The following is a 16,752-nucleotide window of genomic DNA, read 5'->3' as shown; positions in this document are numbered from 1 at the left end:
AATTGACCTATTGTGACTCAAATTCAAAATTTCATAAAACTGAATATGGCTCCCAACTAAAATATATTTTTCGTTATTAGTTTATATCATTAGGGCTTAAGCATCTTTGATGGGCACTCTAGATATATACTTTTCTATGCCACTAATAGATTTCCTTTTACATTTATTGAAAAAATATAGTTATTATAATTAGTTTGGTATTTCATAATATTTTTTTTATATTACTACGTTTTACTAAATTATTTTTAAAATTAATAAATTTTATTTTTTCAGTGTATTATTAAACATGAGTATATCAATAAATAAACAATATTTTTAAGAACATAAAGTGACTTATAATTTAAAGTAGATATTAAAAGAAAATAAAATTATATATATGGATACATTGGTATCAAAGTTTCCCCTCCCCTTAAATTAAATTTTTATCTTTTTTATAAATTTATTTTGATTAATATTTTTTTTTAAATGGAAATTAGAGATTGAAGAATAGAAACTGACATCTCTCAAATTTATTTAAATATATTTACCACTAAATTAAATATAGAATAAATCTAGAGGTGTTTATTTTGTCTTTTTATAAATTTATTTTGTTTAATATTTTTTTTTAAATATAAATTGAAGATTGAAAAGTAGAAATTGAGACCTCTCATATTTATTCAGATATATTTACTATTAAATTAAATATAGGATAAATCTAGAATTGCTTATTTTGTCTAATATTAGGGTCAAACTTAAAAAAGAAAAAAAAATTTAACCGTTAGGTTTGGTTTTTCAGTTGCCAATCAAGAATTGAATTTATGTGCACAAGTATCTAATTCATACACTTTTTTCCTCATTTATGATTTTTTCAAATATAGAAACCATTTTTAAAAGTAATTACCAACTACCGTTCCCTGCTCATAATTTGACAAGATTAGCTTCTCTTTTTTTTTTTTTTTTCAAAGGCAAAGATTAGCTTCTCTAATTTGTTTATAATTTAAATATGGCTAAATGTATATTGTACACTTGAATTTTAATATTTTATTTATCAAAAATTTTAATTTTAATTATAATTTAATAAATATTTAAATTTTTAAAAAATATTATTTTTAAATATAATTTATTTTATTGTGTTTAAAAGTAATATTTTTAAATTTACTGTTAAATTTATAGTTTTTAAATTGTGTTTAAAAATAATTTTAAAATTATAATTTTAAAGTTATATTTAAAAGCATATGTTTTTTAAAATTTAAATATTTAAAATAATATATATTTTTTAATTTAGATATTTTTTTTTAAAATAGAGAGTACGATTGAGAGAATAGAATCTAAAATATTACAGACTTATTTAGATATACTTATTATCAAATTAAATCTGTAAATTAATTTAAATATTTAAAATTAATATTTTTTAAAATTTAAATGTTATTAAATTTGCAAGTCAAATATTTCCATAACAATATGTACGTTCACACCATAAATGAAGACAAAGGGGGTGTTATATTTCATTCATTTTGGATAACGCAAAATTTTTGCAACGGATCCAAAACCATTATCTTTTCTTCTACTAGTAATTATTCTTCCTAATTATCCTTGCTTCTTATTATAGGCATCTGATACAGACAAAGGAAGCTACCAAGCAATTTCGTGCCACATAAGAAACGATTCTTCCCATATGCATTCATTCTCTCGCTGAATTCCTAACGCTAAAACTAAAATAAAATCTTTTAAAAGATTTTTTTAATTAGAAAAATTGAATTCAAAAAAATCATTAAAATTTTAAAAAATATTTTTCCCTTTCAATAAATTTATTTAAGGTAAATTTAAATTAATTGAATGATATATATTTAAGAAAATTCAAAACAATTTTTTATTGATTTAATTAATTAACATAGGGATATCGACGAATTGAGGACCAGTACGTTCAAACTTTTTTTTTTTAAAAAATCAAATTATTTCTACGCATGACGCTTTTGCAATTGAAAATAGCCAGATTTTGTTTCATCATTCCGGCAGGTCCATGTGTACAGCATTTACATACGACCATCTCTAGGCGAGCGACCACGGTTGTCCCACCGTCACATGGATTAAATGAACACGTGGACGGTCCAGATGCGATCTACCGGCCAACTGCCCAATAGCTTGTTTTCCAATTTTTGCATAAAGAGGAAATGTAATTCTCCACTCAAAGCTTCTAAAGCACAACGCCAAAAACCAAACGCAAACGCAAAGCATTATTTGTTTTGTCATCCTTCGTGAGAATCAATCCCTCAAGAGCTAGCAAGCTAGAGAGAGAGAAAATGCCAGGCGACAGGAACATAGGTGTGGCCATGGACTTCTCGCCCAGCAGCAAGAAGGCTCTCAAGTGGGCTATCGATAACTTGGCAGATAGAGGAGACAGTCTGTATATCATCCATATCAATCCCAACTCTCTCGATGAGTCTCGTAATCAACTCTGGGCCAAGTCTGGTTCTCGTAAGTAGCTTAGCAAGTTGATTCGTAATCTCTGCTTCTTTCTATTTTCGATCTGATCTGATTTGATTTGAGGACTTATTTTGCAGCTCTTATTCCTCTGGCTCAGTTCAGAGAACCAGAAGTTATGAAAAGTTACGATGTGAAGATCGATATCGAAGTTCTTGACATGCTCGACACTATTTCTAGACAGAAAGAGGTACTTCATTTCTCTCACTGTTTGCGCAGATTCGTTACAAAAATTATCAGATATATAGATTAGTGAGAAAGTGTGGTTTTCTTAATTAATAGGTGAAGGTTATTACAAAACTGTATTGGGGAGGAGACGCAAGAGAGAAACTCCTCGATGCTATCGAAGATCTGAAGCTGGACTCTCTGGTAATGGGAAGCAGAGGACTTGGCACTGTCCGAAGGTAACGAATTAAGTTGATTTTTTTTTTAAATGAAAAGGGATTGAGCGATTGAGATGGTGAATCTGAAATCTCTCGATATTTAATCCAATGGGTATGTAAATAATTGATAGATCTAACATGAAATTAATGTACAGGATACTTCTGGGAAGTGTGAGCACATATGTGATGACACATGCGCCATGCCCAGTGACCATTGTGAAGGAGGAGAAGTGAAGAATTGGGTTTGTTGTTACTTATGAATTGGGCTCTGTGCTGTTTGGTCGATGCCTAACGCTGAATGCTGATGGTGGATTTTTGTGCTGTGTTAATTTAGTTGCTTGTTTTATTTTATAAACAAGGTATTTAGCAGCGGCCCCTGCGCGCGGCGCTCGGTCCTCAGCTTTTCATTTAATAAAATAAAATATACTCTGTTTGTTTGTTTTTTAAATTTGTCTGTGTACTCATTAGTTTTTAACGCCATCATAGCAGTCCATTGTGCTGCTAAACATGGGCTATTATTAATGCCTGCCAGGTATTCATCATTTAACTTTACAAAATTAATTAATAAATAAATAACTAGATAAATAAATTATTCTCATCTCGTTTATCACATCAAGTAATTGATAATGACATATGACATGTAAAGTATTTAAGTCATTTTATAATTATATTATTTTTTTGTTTTAATTGATTTTTGAGTTGTCATATATTCAAAATTATTAGTTTATTTAGACTTTGACCTCTACTAAATTTAAAGTAAAATTTTATGAAAAAAGTTAATTAAAATGAGAAAGAAAATAACATGATGGTGAAGTTTGAAAAAAGTGATGTTTAGAAAATAATTATTTCAAATAATAATTTCATATTTTTCATAAAAAAATGTACTTTTCGTCAAAAAGAAACTTATAATTTTTAAGAAAAAAACGTGACATTGTGATTTGAAAAATGTTATATTTTTTTCTTAAAAAATTATCTTTTTATTTATTTATTTTTTGAATTTCAAATTACCTTTTTATTTATACTTTTTAATTCAATTAAAATATATTTTTCTCAATATATATTAAAATCGTACAACTATAATAATATTAATAAAATTTTAATTCATATAGAATGTAATTAATAAAACATTAATTCAATCAAATTAGTTGTAAGTGAATGGTACATTCAGTACTTAATTGGATTTATGGTTTTAGCATAAAAGTAATGTTTATTTTTAAAGTATATATATATATTAATTTTATCAATAAATTTATTTTATTCATGAAAAAAAATTAATTTTAAAAATTCCTCGAAAACCACCATACACCATCAACCTCTCAAAGTTATGAATATGCAAACTACTTTTTCAATATATAAATCACAACTTAATTCAAGTCTCAATATTACAATCAACCCACAAAATTAATTTCATAAAACTTTAAAAAAAATTCACAAAAATCAATTTTATAGGAATAAAAAGAAATAAAAAATAATTCCATATAAATCAAATCACAAGTTTGCATAAGCTTGATCAATCAAGTAATACCTATAAAAATTCCATAGAAACCAAAAGAAATAAAAAATAATTTTACAAAAATCAATTTCACAGGAAGTTTATAGTTAGTGGTATTGAATCCGCAATTCCTATGATACCAATGAAATCTTCATCTGGATTTCTCACTCTCAGGATTAAAGTAATAGTATTTGATCAATTAAAGGAGTATCAACGAAAATTTTGTTGGTATCATATGATTTCTCACTCTCAATAGTTTCTGGTGCGACATTGAATTAGATTTGCAGTAAAATACGGACGATTAGCTTAGACAACAATAATGAAACTAGGCAACACTGAACTAAGCAATAAAGCCTGTCAATGATGAACCAGGCAATGAAATTGGTTGAAGATGAAGCCAATTGATGAAGTCATGTGATGAATCTTAAGCCTATTGATCACAATTTGAGGTGAAGAGGAAGGAGAACTGAATAGAATCATCACTGATTTAAAGTTAAAAGGAGAAGACGAAGGAGGAAGAGAAGAAGGACTAAGCAAAATCGTTGATCTAAGGTTAAAAGAAGAGAGGAAGGAGAAAAAGGACTAAGCAGAATCGTTGATCTAAGGTTAAAAGGAAGAGAAGATGATGGAGGAGAAAGAAAGGAGAGGGGAAGGAACAAACTAAAGGAATTTAGAGAAATAATATATAATCTCTTATCTTTGACTATGTGGACCCATTAATTTAATTGAAGAAATGAATGGAGGGATGGGCTTTTTGGACAGGATTAAAAAATAGAGATTAAAATGTTTAGTTCTAAAATAAAAGGAAAAATTCGTTAATTATATTATATTTCAATAATTAAAGAGTAATTTTATTTATTTATTTAAATAATGCAATATATTGCATTTTCATTGCCAAGAGTCTAATCATAAAAGTAAAGGAGCATAGGTCCAACCCATGAAACTACCTTCGTAGCATTAACCCATCCAGAGCCCATATCATAGAACAACCTAAGGCCCACAACTACATGCAAGCCACAGATTATAAAGGCCCAACCATCCTCATTAGATAACCTACAATCAACCCAAAAGGGGATAGAAATTGACGCATCGCCATTAACAGAGGACAACCAACATCACCTAAGAACCTCTGTCAATATTCTGCCACTAATAAAGGATATTAGCCAGAAAAATAGTAGAAAAACCCTTGCATTCGCCAAAAAAAAATAGCGGAGCACTTCATAGAATAAATAAAGTTAGCTCAAATCAAAGAAACCATACAAGAAGGAGACATTACATACGTAGTTAAACATTGACCTAAGGGAGTGTGAATTATGAGATGCATTAGTGCGATTTCGAGCCGTTAGCATCACAACAATAAAAGATATCTTCAGAAACCATGGTAGAGGTATCATCCCTCATAAAACAAAATTAAAACCCGAAGAAATTATCTCTTGTAAAAGGAAACCAAAACAAACCAAAATCCTCATCGTCGTGGCGAGAAATAACTATAAAAAGCGTAGGTAGTCACTCCTTGACCGAAGGCATGTTACAGAAAAGCAAATAAAACTAAAGAGAAATTTAACAAAACAAAATAATAAGAGAAAAATGACAATAAAAACATGAAATCCAAATCTTATATAACACACCAAATTTTAAATAAATAATATTTATGATTATTATTAGAAATAAAATAAATTTTTTATGGAAATTTGAGGATAAAATTTAAATTGCATTTGGATATAAAAGTGAAATTGTAAAAATTTTAGGTATTAAAAAAAATTAAAGAGTTAAAAGGACTTAAATGATTTTAATTAAAAGAAAGAGGACTAAAATGAGATTTTTTTTTCTTTTAAAAGGGACGGCAACCTTTAGGCATGGCTTTGCTTTCTCTAAAAATGTAAAAACAAAAAAAAGAAAAGGTGGAAATTTTAAGAAGAATGGGGAACCGAAAAGAAGAGAAAAAGGAAAAGCAAAAATGGGGAAAGAGGAGGTCGGAGATGGTGGAGGAGGAAGAAAGAGTGAAGAATAGAGAGTTAGCTGAAATCATGTCTTGCTTGATAATGGATCACCAGAAAATGGAAGAAAAAAAAGAGAGAGAAGAGACAGAAATGAATTATGAGTGATGGATTACAAGGATAATAACTTCTCTGCCAATAAGGTAAGTTTTATTTATTTTTCACCGTTGATCTTCTAGTACATTTAAAATATATATGTTTAGAATTTATAGTTTCAATTTGGTAATTATTTAATGGCTAGATTTAGAGAAATAAAGAGTAGAATATAAGTTGTATGGTTTGAGATGTTAAAGTGTTGGGTTGTCATTCTTTGAGTAAAATAAATAGTTAAAGCGCTTATAAAATTATAAAATTTGGTATAATAAATCTTTGATATGTTAAAGATATTATAATAAAACTTGGTAAAGTTTAAACCTGTAGTTTGTGAGAATATATATTTTTTATATAGGTGTATCTAGAATGGGAAACTTGCTGAATTTTTTTTTTAAATTTCAAAATTTTAATGTATTCCTTTATATCTTGGAATATAGAGATGATTTAAGAATTACTGTTTTTACCAATATTAGGTTTTCATGTTTAAAATATGTGGTTAAATTATATAGATGGTCAAATAGTTGGAATGTTACATATTAATTTATATATATATATACGCTACTAAAGTGAGGGTTTATGTTGAAATATTGAATTAATCACTAAAATAGTCTGTTTTTTAGCAATTAGAAGGGTTATTTTTGGATTGAAAATATTTTTATATATTATATTTAGCAAGTTTAATTGCATATTTATTTATTCTTTCATTTATTTTATTTGGTGTCAATTGGAGTTTTGAAGAGTTAGTGTGATTTTCTCAAGTAAAAATGTCAAATTTGGATATTAAAAAAAATTTAGTTGAGATAGATAAATTATTTTAATGGAACTAATATCATTTTGAGTTAGAGTATTGTATTGTTATTTGTCGAATTATTGAAGAAGAGAAACCAGAGAGAAAAGGAATGAATATCTTATTATTCAAGAGAGCAAAACAACTCATTATATACAAGTTATTTCACAAGATACACCTAGAAAGGAAGAGACCGGAAAAGGAAAGAAAGAGGCGGGAAAAGGAAGAAACTAACTGTAACTAATTGATAAATAACAACTTAGGTATTTATTTTTAGCTGTAACACCCTGCAAGTTGGAGAATGGATATTTGCCATTTCTAGCTTGACCATGATGGCATGGAATGCACCAGTTGATAATGCCTTCATGTGAATATCAACAAGTTGTGCATGTGAGGATATAGGTAGTAATTTAACTGAAGTTGTGCAAGTGAGGAGATAGGTAGTAATTTAACTGAAGTTGTGCAAGTGAGGACATAGGCAATAATTTAACTGATCCTTTTTGGAGTTTATCTCTGATGGATGTTGAAACCACTAAAAATAAATTTTTGCTTTTCTAAAACAAAATAAACTGCGATAATGATGAGTAGGGTCGATCCCATATATACTGGAAGGAAAATAATTCTATTGAATGAACAAAAATAATAATAAAAATAAAATGTAGGACTTTAAATGCAAAGAAATAAAAATTAACTCAATAAAAAAATAAACTAAATTAATTTAAAGAGAAAATCAATATGGGATGAATTCAGTCAAATAATCAATTTTAGTTTCAGATTTATTGGTTGATCAGAAATGCAAAGATAATTTCAAATTTTTTTATTGACAAACCGATATTCAATCCTTCTTTAGTTTTTAAACTAACTAAAAGACGCTCATTAATTTGCTTTAACTTTTGGACAACCATAGGAGATGTTTCTAGAATTTAATCCAATTACTATATTGAGAATTAGAAAGACCTGATTCTAACTAACAAATGCAAAACGCTCGGTTTATTTAAGTTAGATTGTATTATTCCTTAGGAAGGCCTTACATAACCTAATTTACCATTTATTTCATATTAAACTAAATAATTACAGATTTAATCAATCTGAATGGCAATATATTATTCTAACAATTATATAACAGGCTCTTATTGTAACCATCAATAAAATAATAATAAACACTAGTGTAACGACCCGAAAATCGGACCGCTACCGGCGCTAGGATCCAGATCGGCTTAAGGCCGCCGGGACCCGTAGCAAGCCTGACATGAAACCTGTAAACCTGTATAATCCCATACATGATCAACAACATGCATAAAAATTAAAACTTTTCTTCCGTATTCATCAACCAAACTCAACCTGTGCATGCACTGTACATAACATAAACATAATCATGACCCCTCAGTGGGATCTCATCAATGCCCCAATGGGCGATACATCATACGTTGAGTTGGTTTGCATACTCATCATAAAATATCTAAGATCATGTATTAAAAGGGACATCTTATACATATAGTCAAGCACAACCTCTAATCCTCAAAGTCATTACATACCTAAAACTGTACTTTTACATACATTAATACATTTATCATGTCCACGCTATCTATTATATACACAAGACTTCATTACTCTTACGGATCTCCTGGTCTACCCTGTACCTGCAATCCTGGGGAAAATGGGAGAGGGGTGAGCTACTAGAGCCCAGTGAGCAGAATACATTTAAATCATATGGATCATGGAATGCATCACAACACAGCTAATTACATCAAGGATGAACTTGTCACCAGTAGCCCTCTACATAGTCCAACTGTGCCAGAACGTAGAATGGGTCCTGGTCTTTCCCTTACATAGCATAACATAACAGTGTCCAACTGTGCCAGAACATAGAATGGGTCCTGGTCTTTCTCTTACATAGTGCCAGCGAACGTAGAATGGGTCCCACTGGTCTTACATTCCGTACCGTACATATCACATCGTCATATCATAGATCGAGGGCTTTGGATCATCCAACATTCATCCACATCAATCAACAATAAAGTATGCAATGCAACATATTCGTGAATTCTAATGCAAACAACCTAGTACATATTATGGCATTCGTGATGCGTAAAACATGCTAAAAAGTCCATTATTTGCTTTAAAACATAATAAGTTATTCCACTCACCTCTGGGTAGCTCTGACCAGACACTGGAGCAGCTGACTCACTGCTGGGGTCCTCGGTTCCTCGGGTCCGAACCTACACAGGTGGACTCAAATGAGGGACCAAACAAACAAGAACATAACTCTAAACTACTCCCCAAAAACCCCCTAACATCATGAAACAATCATAGAAAAACATGCAAAAAGGAAGGCAGAACAGGGCAGGTTCGGCGGCACCTTCGGCGGCCGAAAGTCCCTCAAGAGTCGAAACCCAGGCAGGTTCGGCGGCACCTTCGGCGGCCGAAAGTCCCAGACAGAGACGAAAGTCTCTTTTCGGGGGCAACTTCGGCAGCCGAAAGGCCTGCCTCCCCAGCCATGTTCGGCGGCCGAAAGTTCCTTCGGCTGCCGAACCTGGTTTCTGCCAAAAGGCAGAAACTTGGCTCCCTTAAGCACCCTTGCCTCCAAAACTTCCAATCATGCACTTAGCTAAACTAAAACATGCAAATATACATAAATTGGCTCCTAGGGGCTTCAAACTAACTTAAACCCCAACTACAACACACAACGACAACACAATCCAACATACATTGCTCAAAACATAACATTAATTCAAAAACCTAACTATGAGCTAAACATGCATTCTACCCCATAGATCTTGCATAAAACTTACTTTAAACATGAAATGAGCTTAAGATCGGCTCTTACCTCTTGAAGATTGAGAGAGAGACGTCCTAAACTCGGAGGTGGGAGATTTTTGAGTTCTTGAACCTCAAAGCTCCAAAACTTTGCTCAAAGCTTGAAAATCTTCAAAACCAAGTAAAAACTCATGAAAATCGAGTAGGATTGGAAGGAAAGAACTCAAAATCAGTGAGGGATGGCAGAGAGCTCACCTTGGCCGAAAATGGGAAAAAAGCTCACCCGTTTTTGGCTAAGGGACCCTTTTATAGTGGCTGGCCAGGCCACGTTCAGGGGCCGAACGTGCCTCCGCATGCATGCCATGTTCGGCGGTCGAACTTGAGGTTCGGCGGCCGAACCTGGACTTTCCTCACTTATGCTTTCGGGGGCCTAAAGGCGCTCCCGAAGGCATGCATTTTCGGCGGCCGAACTTGAGGTTCGGCGGCCGAACTTGAGGTTCGGCGGCCGAACCTGAGTTTTCCTCCAAGGTTGTTTTTATGCAAAACTCATTTCCATTTTACTTAAAACCATGAAATACCTTAAAACATTTTATGAAAACATGTTTCTACCCTACTAGAGGCTTCCGACATCCGAGATTCCACCGGACGGTAGGAATTCCGATACCAGAGTCTAGCCGGGTATTACATTCTCCCCCCTTAAGAACATTCATCCCCGAATGTTCCTCAACTAGCACATAGCATGGCATAAGACATAACATACATACATAGCACATAAACACATAGAGATCTAACCTTAAAAGAGATGAGGGTACTGCTGGAGCATAGACTCCCGTGTCTCCCAAGTGCATTCTTCCAAATTGTGGTGGTTCCACAGGACTTTCACCATTGGGATTTCCTTGTTCCTTAGCTTTCTGATCTGGGTGTCTATGATCCGTACTGGCTGTTCAACATAGGTGAGATCCTCTTGGACCTCCACATCAGGCTCACTAAGAACCTTGCTCGGATCTGACACAAACTTCCTCAACATTGAAACATGGAAAACCGGATGGATTCTTTCCATTGAAGCAGGTAAATCCAGCTTGTACGACACATTCCCAATCTTTTGCAAGATTTCAAAGGGTCCGATGTATCGTGGGGCTAGTTTACCTTTCTTTCCGAAGCGAACCACTCCTTTCATAGGAGACACCTTGAGCAATACCAGATCCCCCTCTTGAAACTCTAACTGTCTTCTGCGGATGTCTGCATAGCTCTTCTGTCTGCTTGCAGCAGTCTTGATTCTTTCTCTGATTATGGGTACTACCCTGCTGGTAATCTCTACTAGCTCAGGCCCTGCCAAGGCCTTTTCTCCAACCTCTTCCCAGCAAACAGGTGATCTGCACTTCGTTCCATATAAAGCTTTATATGGAGCCATCTCGATGCTAGCATGATGGCTGTTATTGTAGGCAAACTCCACCAAAGGTAGATGCTGCCTCCAAGAACCGCCAAAGTCCAGCACACACATTCTGAGCATATCCTCTATGGTCTGGATGGTCCTCTCTGATTGTCCGTCCGTCTGTGGATGGAAAGCAGTGCTAAAATCCAACCTAGTACCCATGGCATTCTGCAGACTCCGCTAAAATCTGGAGGTGAACTGGGGCCCTCTATCTGACACTATCGAAACAGGAACCCCATGCAGCCTGACGATCTCGTCAACATACACCTGCGCCAACTTGTCCACAGAATAGCCACTCCTGACAGGGATGAAGTGAGCAGATTTGGTGAGTCTGTCCACAACCACCCATATGGAGTCCAATCTGTTGGACGTCACCGGTAACCCCACTACGAAGTCCATAGCTATATTTTCCCATTTCCATTCTGGAATAGGTAGCGGGTTAAGCATTCCAGCCGGCTTCTGATGTTCCAGCTTCACCCTCTGACACACTTCGCAGGCTGACACAAACTGTGCCACTTCTTTCTTCATAGCTGGCCACCAATAAACCTTCTTTAGATCTTGATACATCTTGGTGGCTCCGGGTGAATGCTGTATCTTGCATTATGAGCCTCTCTCATAATGTCTCCTTTTAGCCCTATGTCATCTGGTACACATAGTCTGCTCCCATAGCGGAGGATCCCCTTGCTGTCGAATCTGAACTCACTATTATTGCCTGACTGAACAGTCCTGGCAATTTTCACTAACTCCGGGTCCTCATGCTGTTTCTGAGCCACCTGCTCCAGAAACACGGGTGCCACTCTCATCTGGGCCACCAAGGCACCTGTACCAGACAACTCCATCTGTAGACCTTCCTCAATGAGTTTGTAAAACTCCTTCACCACTGGCCTCCTCTCTGCCGATATGTGGGATAAACTGCCGAGTGATTTCTGGCTTAAGGCATCGGCCACAACATTTGCCTTACCCGGATGGTACTGAATCTTGCAATCATAGTCACTCAGCAGCTCCACCCACCTTCTCTGTCTCAAGTTCAAATCTCTTTGACTCAAGATGTACTGTAGGCTCTTATGATCCGTGAAGATCTCACATTTAACCCCATAGAGGTAGTGCCTCCACATCTTGAGTGCAAAGATTACTGCTGCCATCTCCAGGTCATGTGTGGGGTAATTCAACTCATGCTTCTTCAACTGCCTAGAAGCATAAGCAATCACCCTCTCATTCTGCATTAACACACAACCCAAACCCACTTGGGATGCATCACAGAAGACCGTGAAGTCCTCACTGCTAGCTGGCAAAGCTAAAACTGGTGCCGAAGTCAACCTCCTCTTAAGCTCTTCAAAACTCTCTTCGCACTGGTCGGTCCACACAAACTTCTGATTCTTCCTGGTTAACCTGGTCAGAGGAGCTGCAATTTTCGAGAAGTCCTGGACGAACCTCCTGTAGTAACCTGCCAAACCTAAGAAACTTCTAATCTCTGTCACTGAAGTGGGTCTAGGCCAGTTAGCCACAGCTTCTACCTTCTTGGGGTCCACCTCTATCCCGTTTTCTGACACTATATGCCCCAAGAATGAAATGCTCCTCAGCCAGAACTCACACTTAGAGAACTTGGCATACAAGCCATGTTCCCTCAAGGTCTGCAGAACCAACCTCAGATGATGGGCATGCTCCTCTGCTGTAATACCCGGCTAGACTCCGGTATCGGAATCCCTACCGTCCGGTGGGACCTCGGATGTCGGAAACCTCTAGAAGGGTAAAACTATGATTTTATGAAATGTTTTCATGTATTTCATGTTTTTAAGTAAGAAATTAAATGAGTTTTTACATGAAAAGTCTTTGGAGGAAAACCCAGGTTCGGCCGCCGAAAGTCAAGTTCGGCCGCCGAACATGCATGTGTTTTGGAGGCACGTTAGGCCCCCGAAAGCATGAGTGAGGGAAGTCCAGGTTCGGCCGCCGAACCTCATGTTCGGCCGCCGAACCTTGCATGCATGCGGAGGCACTTTCGGCCCCCGAACGTGGTCTGGCCAGCCACTATAAAAGGGCCCCTTAGCCGAAAACGGGCGAGTTTTTCCCCATTTTCGGCCAAGGTGAGCTTTCCGCCGCCCCTCACCCATTTTTGATGTTCTTCCTCTAAATCTTTCAAGATTTTCACTTGTTTTCCCTTGGTTTTGAAGATTTAAGCTTTTGAAGCAAGTTTTGGAGCTTGGAAGTCTTGGAACTAAATCCCTCCATTTTCCGAGCTAGGGTCGTCCTTCCTCTCGATCTTCAAGAGGTAAGCTTCGATCTATGCTTCTTTTATGTTTTATGAAAGTTTTATGCAAGTTGATGGGGTAGAATGCATGTTTAGGCTTGTTGTTAGGTTTATGGGTTTATGTTGTGATTTGAACAATGTATGTTGGAAATGTGTCGTTTGAAGTGTTGTAGTTGGGGTATATTATAGTTTGAGACCCCTAGGTGTGATGTATGATGTGTATGCATGTGTAGTAACAAGTTTATGCATGTTTTGAGGCGTTTTGGAGGCTGTGGACACAAGGGAGCCAAGTTTCTGCCCTTCGGCAGAAACTCAGGTTCGGCCGCCGAAGTGACTTTCGGCCGCCGAACCCCCTTGTGGAGGCAGTTTCGGCTGCCGAAGCCTGCCCCCGAAACTCAAGTTTCGTCTCTGTCTGGGAGGTTCGGCCGCCGAAAGTGCCGCCGAACCTGCATGACTTTCGGCTGCAGAGGGACTTTCGGCCGCCGAACCTGCCGCCGAAAGTACCCTGTTCAGCCATTTCTTGCATGTTTTCATGTGATGTTTTCAGGATGTTTTAGGGGGTTTTTGGGGAGTATTTTAGAGTCATGTTCATGTATGTTAGGTCCCTCATTTGAGTCCACCTGTGTAGGTTCGGACCCGAGGAACCGAGACCCCCAGCAGTGAGCCAGCTGCTTCAGAGTCTCTTCAGAGCTAGCCAGAGGTGAGTGGAATAAACTTTAAGTTTTAAAGCAAATCAATGAAATGTTTTAGCATGATTCACGCATCATGAATGCCATGAGATATATTAGGTTGTTTGCATTAGAATTCACGAATATGTTGCATTGCATACTTTGTTGTTGATGCGGATGAATGTTGAATGATCCATTAGCCCTTTTATGTCATGATAACCTATGTGAGTCCAGGTGTGCCTGCTACGGCTCTACGCCCCTGGCACTATGATTGATTATGGTAGTCCGGGTGTGCCTGCTACGGCTCTACGCCCCCGGCATGTATAAGTAAGAATGATAGGGGCTAAATGGTGACAAGTTCATCCTTGATGTGAAATGTTTGTGTTATGGCGCATACATGAAAGCATGATTTAAATTGATGTTTTATTATTCTGCTCACTGGGCTCTAGTAGCTCACCCCACTCCCTTTATCCCCAGAGTTGCAGGTACAGGATAGATCGGGAAGTCGGCTAGAGTGAAGTTAAGTCATGTATGTTGTAATAGATAGTAGTGGACATGGACATGATGTAATGAGTATTTATGACCATGTAATGTAATGAATGATTTGATGATGTATTGAGGATTATAGTAGTGCTTGACCTAGAGGTGTGTGAATCCCCATTATGTACAGAGTGTTTAATGAGTAATGATGTTAATGACCATGATTATCCAAGCTGATATGTATGATGATGATACCCCATTGGAGTATTTGATGAGGACTCCAGTGTGGGGTTTATGTATGATTTTGTGCATGCACAGGTTTTGCTTGGATAAGAGAAAAGAAAATTTTTTACAGATCATGTATATGTTGTTATGTATGGGATTCCACAGGTTTACAGGAGGTATGTAGGCTTGCTACGGGTCCCGGCGGCCTTAAGCCGATCTGGATCCTAGCGCCGGTAACAGGTCGGATTTCCGGGTCGTTATATCTGCATTCCTGGAATACACCAAGATATCATCTATGAAGACAATAACAAAGTGATCCAGGTACTGGCTAAACACTCTGTTCATGAGATCCATGAATGCGGCAGGGGCATTTGTTAACCCGAACGACATCACAAGGAACTCAAAATGCCCATATTTGGTCCTGAAAGCTGTCTTTGGCACATCTTCATCCCTTATCCTTAGCTGATGGTACCCCGATCTTAGATCTATTTTGGAGAAACAACCCGCTCCTGCTAGTTGGTCGAACAGATCATCGATCCTTGGCAGAGGGTACCTATTTTTGGTAGTGACTTTGTTCAACTGCCTGTAGTCGATACAAAGTCTGAGGGACCCATCCTTCTTCCTTACAAACAAGACTGGAGCACCCCAAGGTGAGGTACTCTGTCGGATGAAGCCCTTTTCTACCAGCTCTTGCAACTGTTCCTTCAACTCCTTCAACTCGGCTGGGGCCATCCTGTAGGGAGGGATAGAGATCGGTCTAGTTCCAGGCACCAACTCTATCTCGAACTCTATTTCCCTAGCAGGTGGTAAACCTGAGAGCTCGTCTGGAAAGACATCCTGAAACTCTCTGACAACTGGCACCGAGGCTGGCTCCCTGACCTGACTACTAAGCTCTCTCACATGAGCCAAATACCCCTGACATCCCTTCCTAAGCAACCTACGAGCCTGAAGAGCTGATATCAGACCTCTAGGTGTACCCCTTTTGTCCCCTCTGAAGACGACCTCTGACCCGTTCTGATCTCTGAACCTGACTACCTTGTCCCTGCAGTCCAAGGTAGCACCATGGGTAGATAGCCAATCCATCCCTAGAATGACGTCAAAGTCTGTCAAATCTAGAACCACAAGGTCGGCGGAGAGGCATCTTCCCTCAACAAAAACTGGACTGAACTGGCAGACTGACACTGCCACTGACGGGTCACACTTGGGTCCATTGACCCATAGGGGACACTCTAACCCAGAGACTATCAGACCCAACCTCTCAATGGCTCTCGGAGCAATAAATGAATGAGATGCACCCGGGTCCATTAAAGCATACACATCAGAACACCCAATGATGAGATTACCTGACACCACGGTGTTGGATGTGTTAGCCTCCTGCTGAGTCATGGTGAAGATCCTGGCTGGAGCTGATGGACCTTCACCTCGAGAACCAGAAGAAGAGGCTGCCCCTCTCCCTCTACCTCTGCCACTGCCCTGAGTTGTGGCTGGAGCTGCTGGCTGTGCCACACTACCAGAAGCTGTCTGCTGGGGCTAGCCCATAAAAGGTGCTCTAGGACACTCCCGAGCTATGTGTCCCTCCTGTCCACATCTGAAACATGTATTAGTCCCAGCTCGACACACTCCCCTGTGTGGCCTTCCACATCTCTGGCATTCTGTACCATCTGAGCCTGAGCTCGAGCCACCGCCAAATCCCAGACCGGATTTCAACTTATTCCAAAACTTATTTTTCTTCG

General features: G+C 37.2%; 1 protein-coding gene and 1 long non-coding RNA gene across 2 annotated transcripts in view; both read left to right on the top strand.

The window, feature by feature from the left end:
• Positions 1-2,157: 2,157 nt before the first annotated feature.
• LOC110620323 (universal stress protein PHOS32) lies at positions 2,158-3,287 on the top strand. Its single transcript, XM_021764012.2, has 4 exons — positions 2,158-2,454; positions 2,541-2,650; positions 2,743-2,864; positions 2,999-3,287. Exons 1-4 carry the CDS (start codon positions 2,280-2,282, stop codon positions 3,075-3,077), a joined length of 486 nt encoding a protein of 161 aa, XP_021619704.1. The 5' UTR covers positions 2,158-2,279; the 3' UTR covers positions 3,078-3,287.
• A 2,934-nt stretch (positions 3,288-6,221) lies between these two features.
• The window catches only part of LOC110621696, a 28,858-nt gene continuing 18,327 nt past the window's right edge, over positions 6,222-16,752 (top strand). Inside the window, exon 1 of the long non-coding RNA XR_002489009.2 lies at positions 6,222-6,475. This is a non-coding gene — a long non-coding RNA (uncharacterized LOC110621696). The remainder of the gene's footprint in view (positions 6,476-16,752) is intronic.

This window comes from Manihot esculenta, chromosome 8, assembly GCF_001659605.2.
Source record: "Manihot esculenta cultivar AM560-2 chromosome 8, M.esculenta_v8, whole genome shotgun sequence".
Classification (NCBI taxonomy): domain Eukaryota; kingdom Viridiplantae; phylum Streptophyta; class Magnoliopsida; order Malpighiales; family Euphorbiaceae; genus Manihot; species Manihot esculenta.
This window is presented reverse-complemented; position numbering and strand designations above follow the sequence as displayed.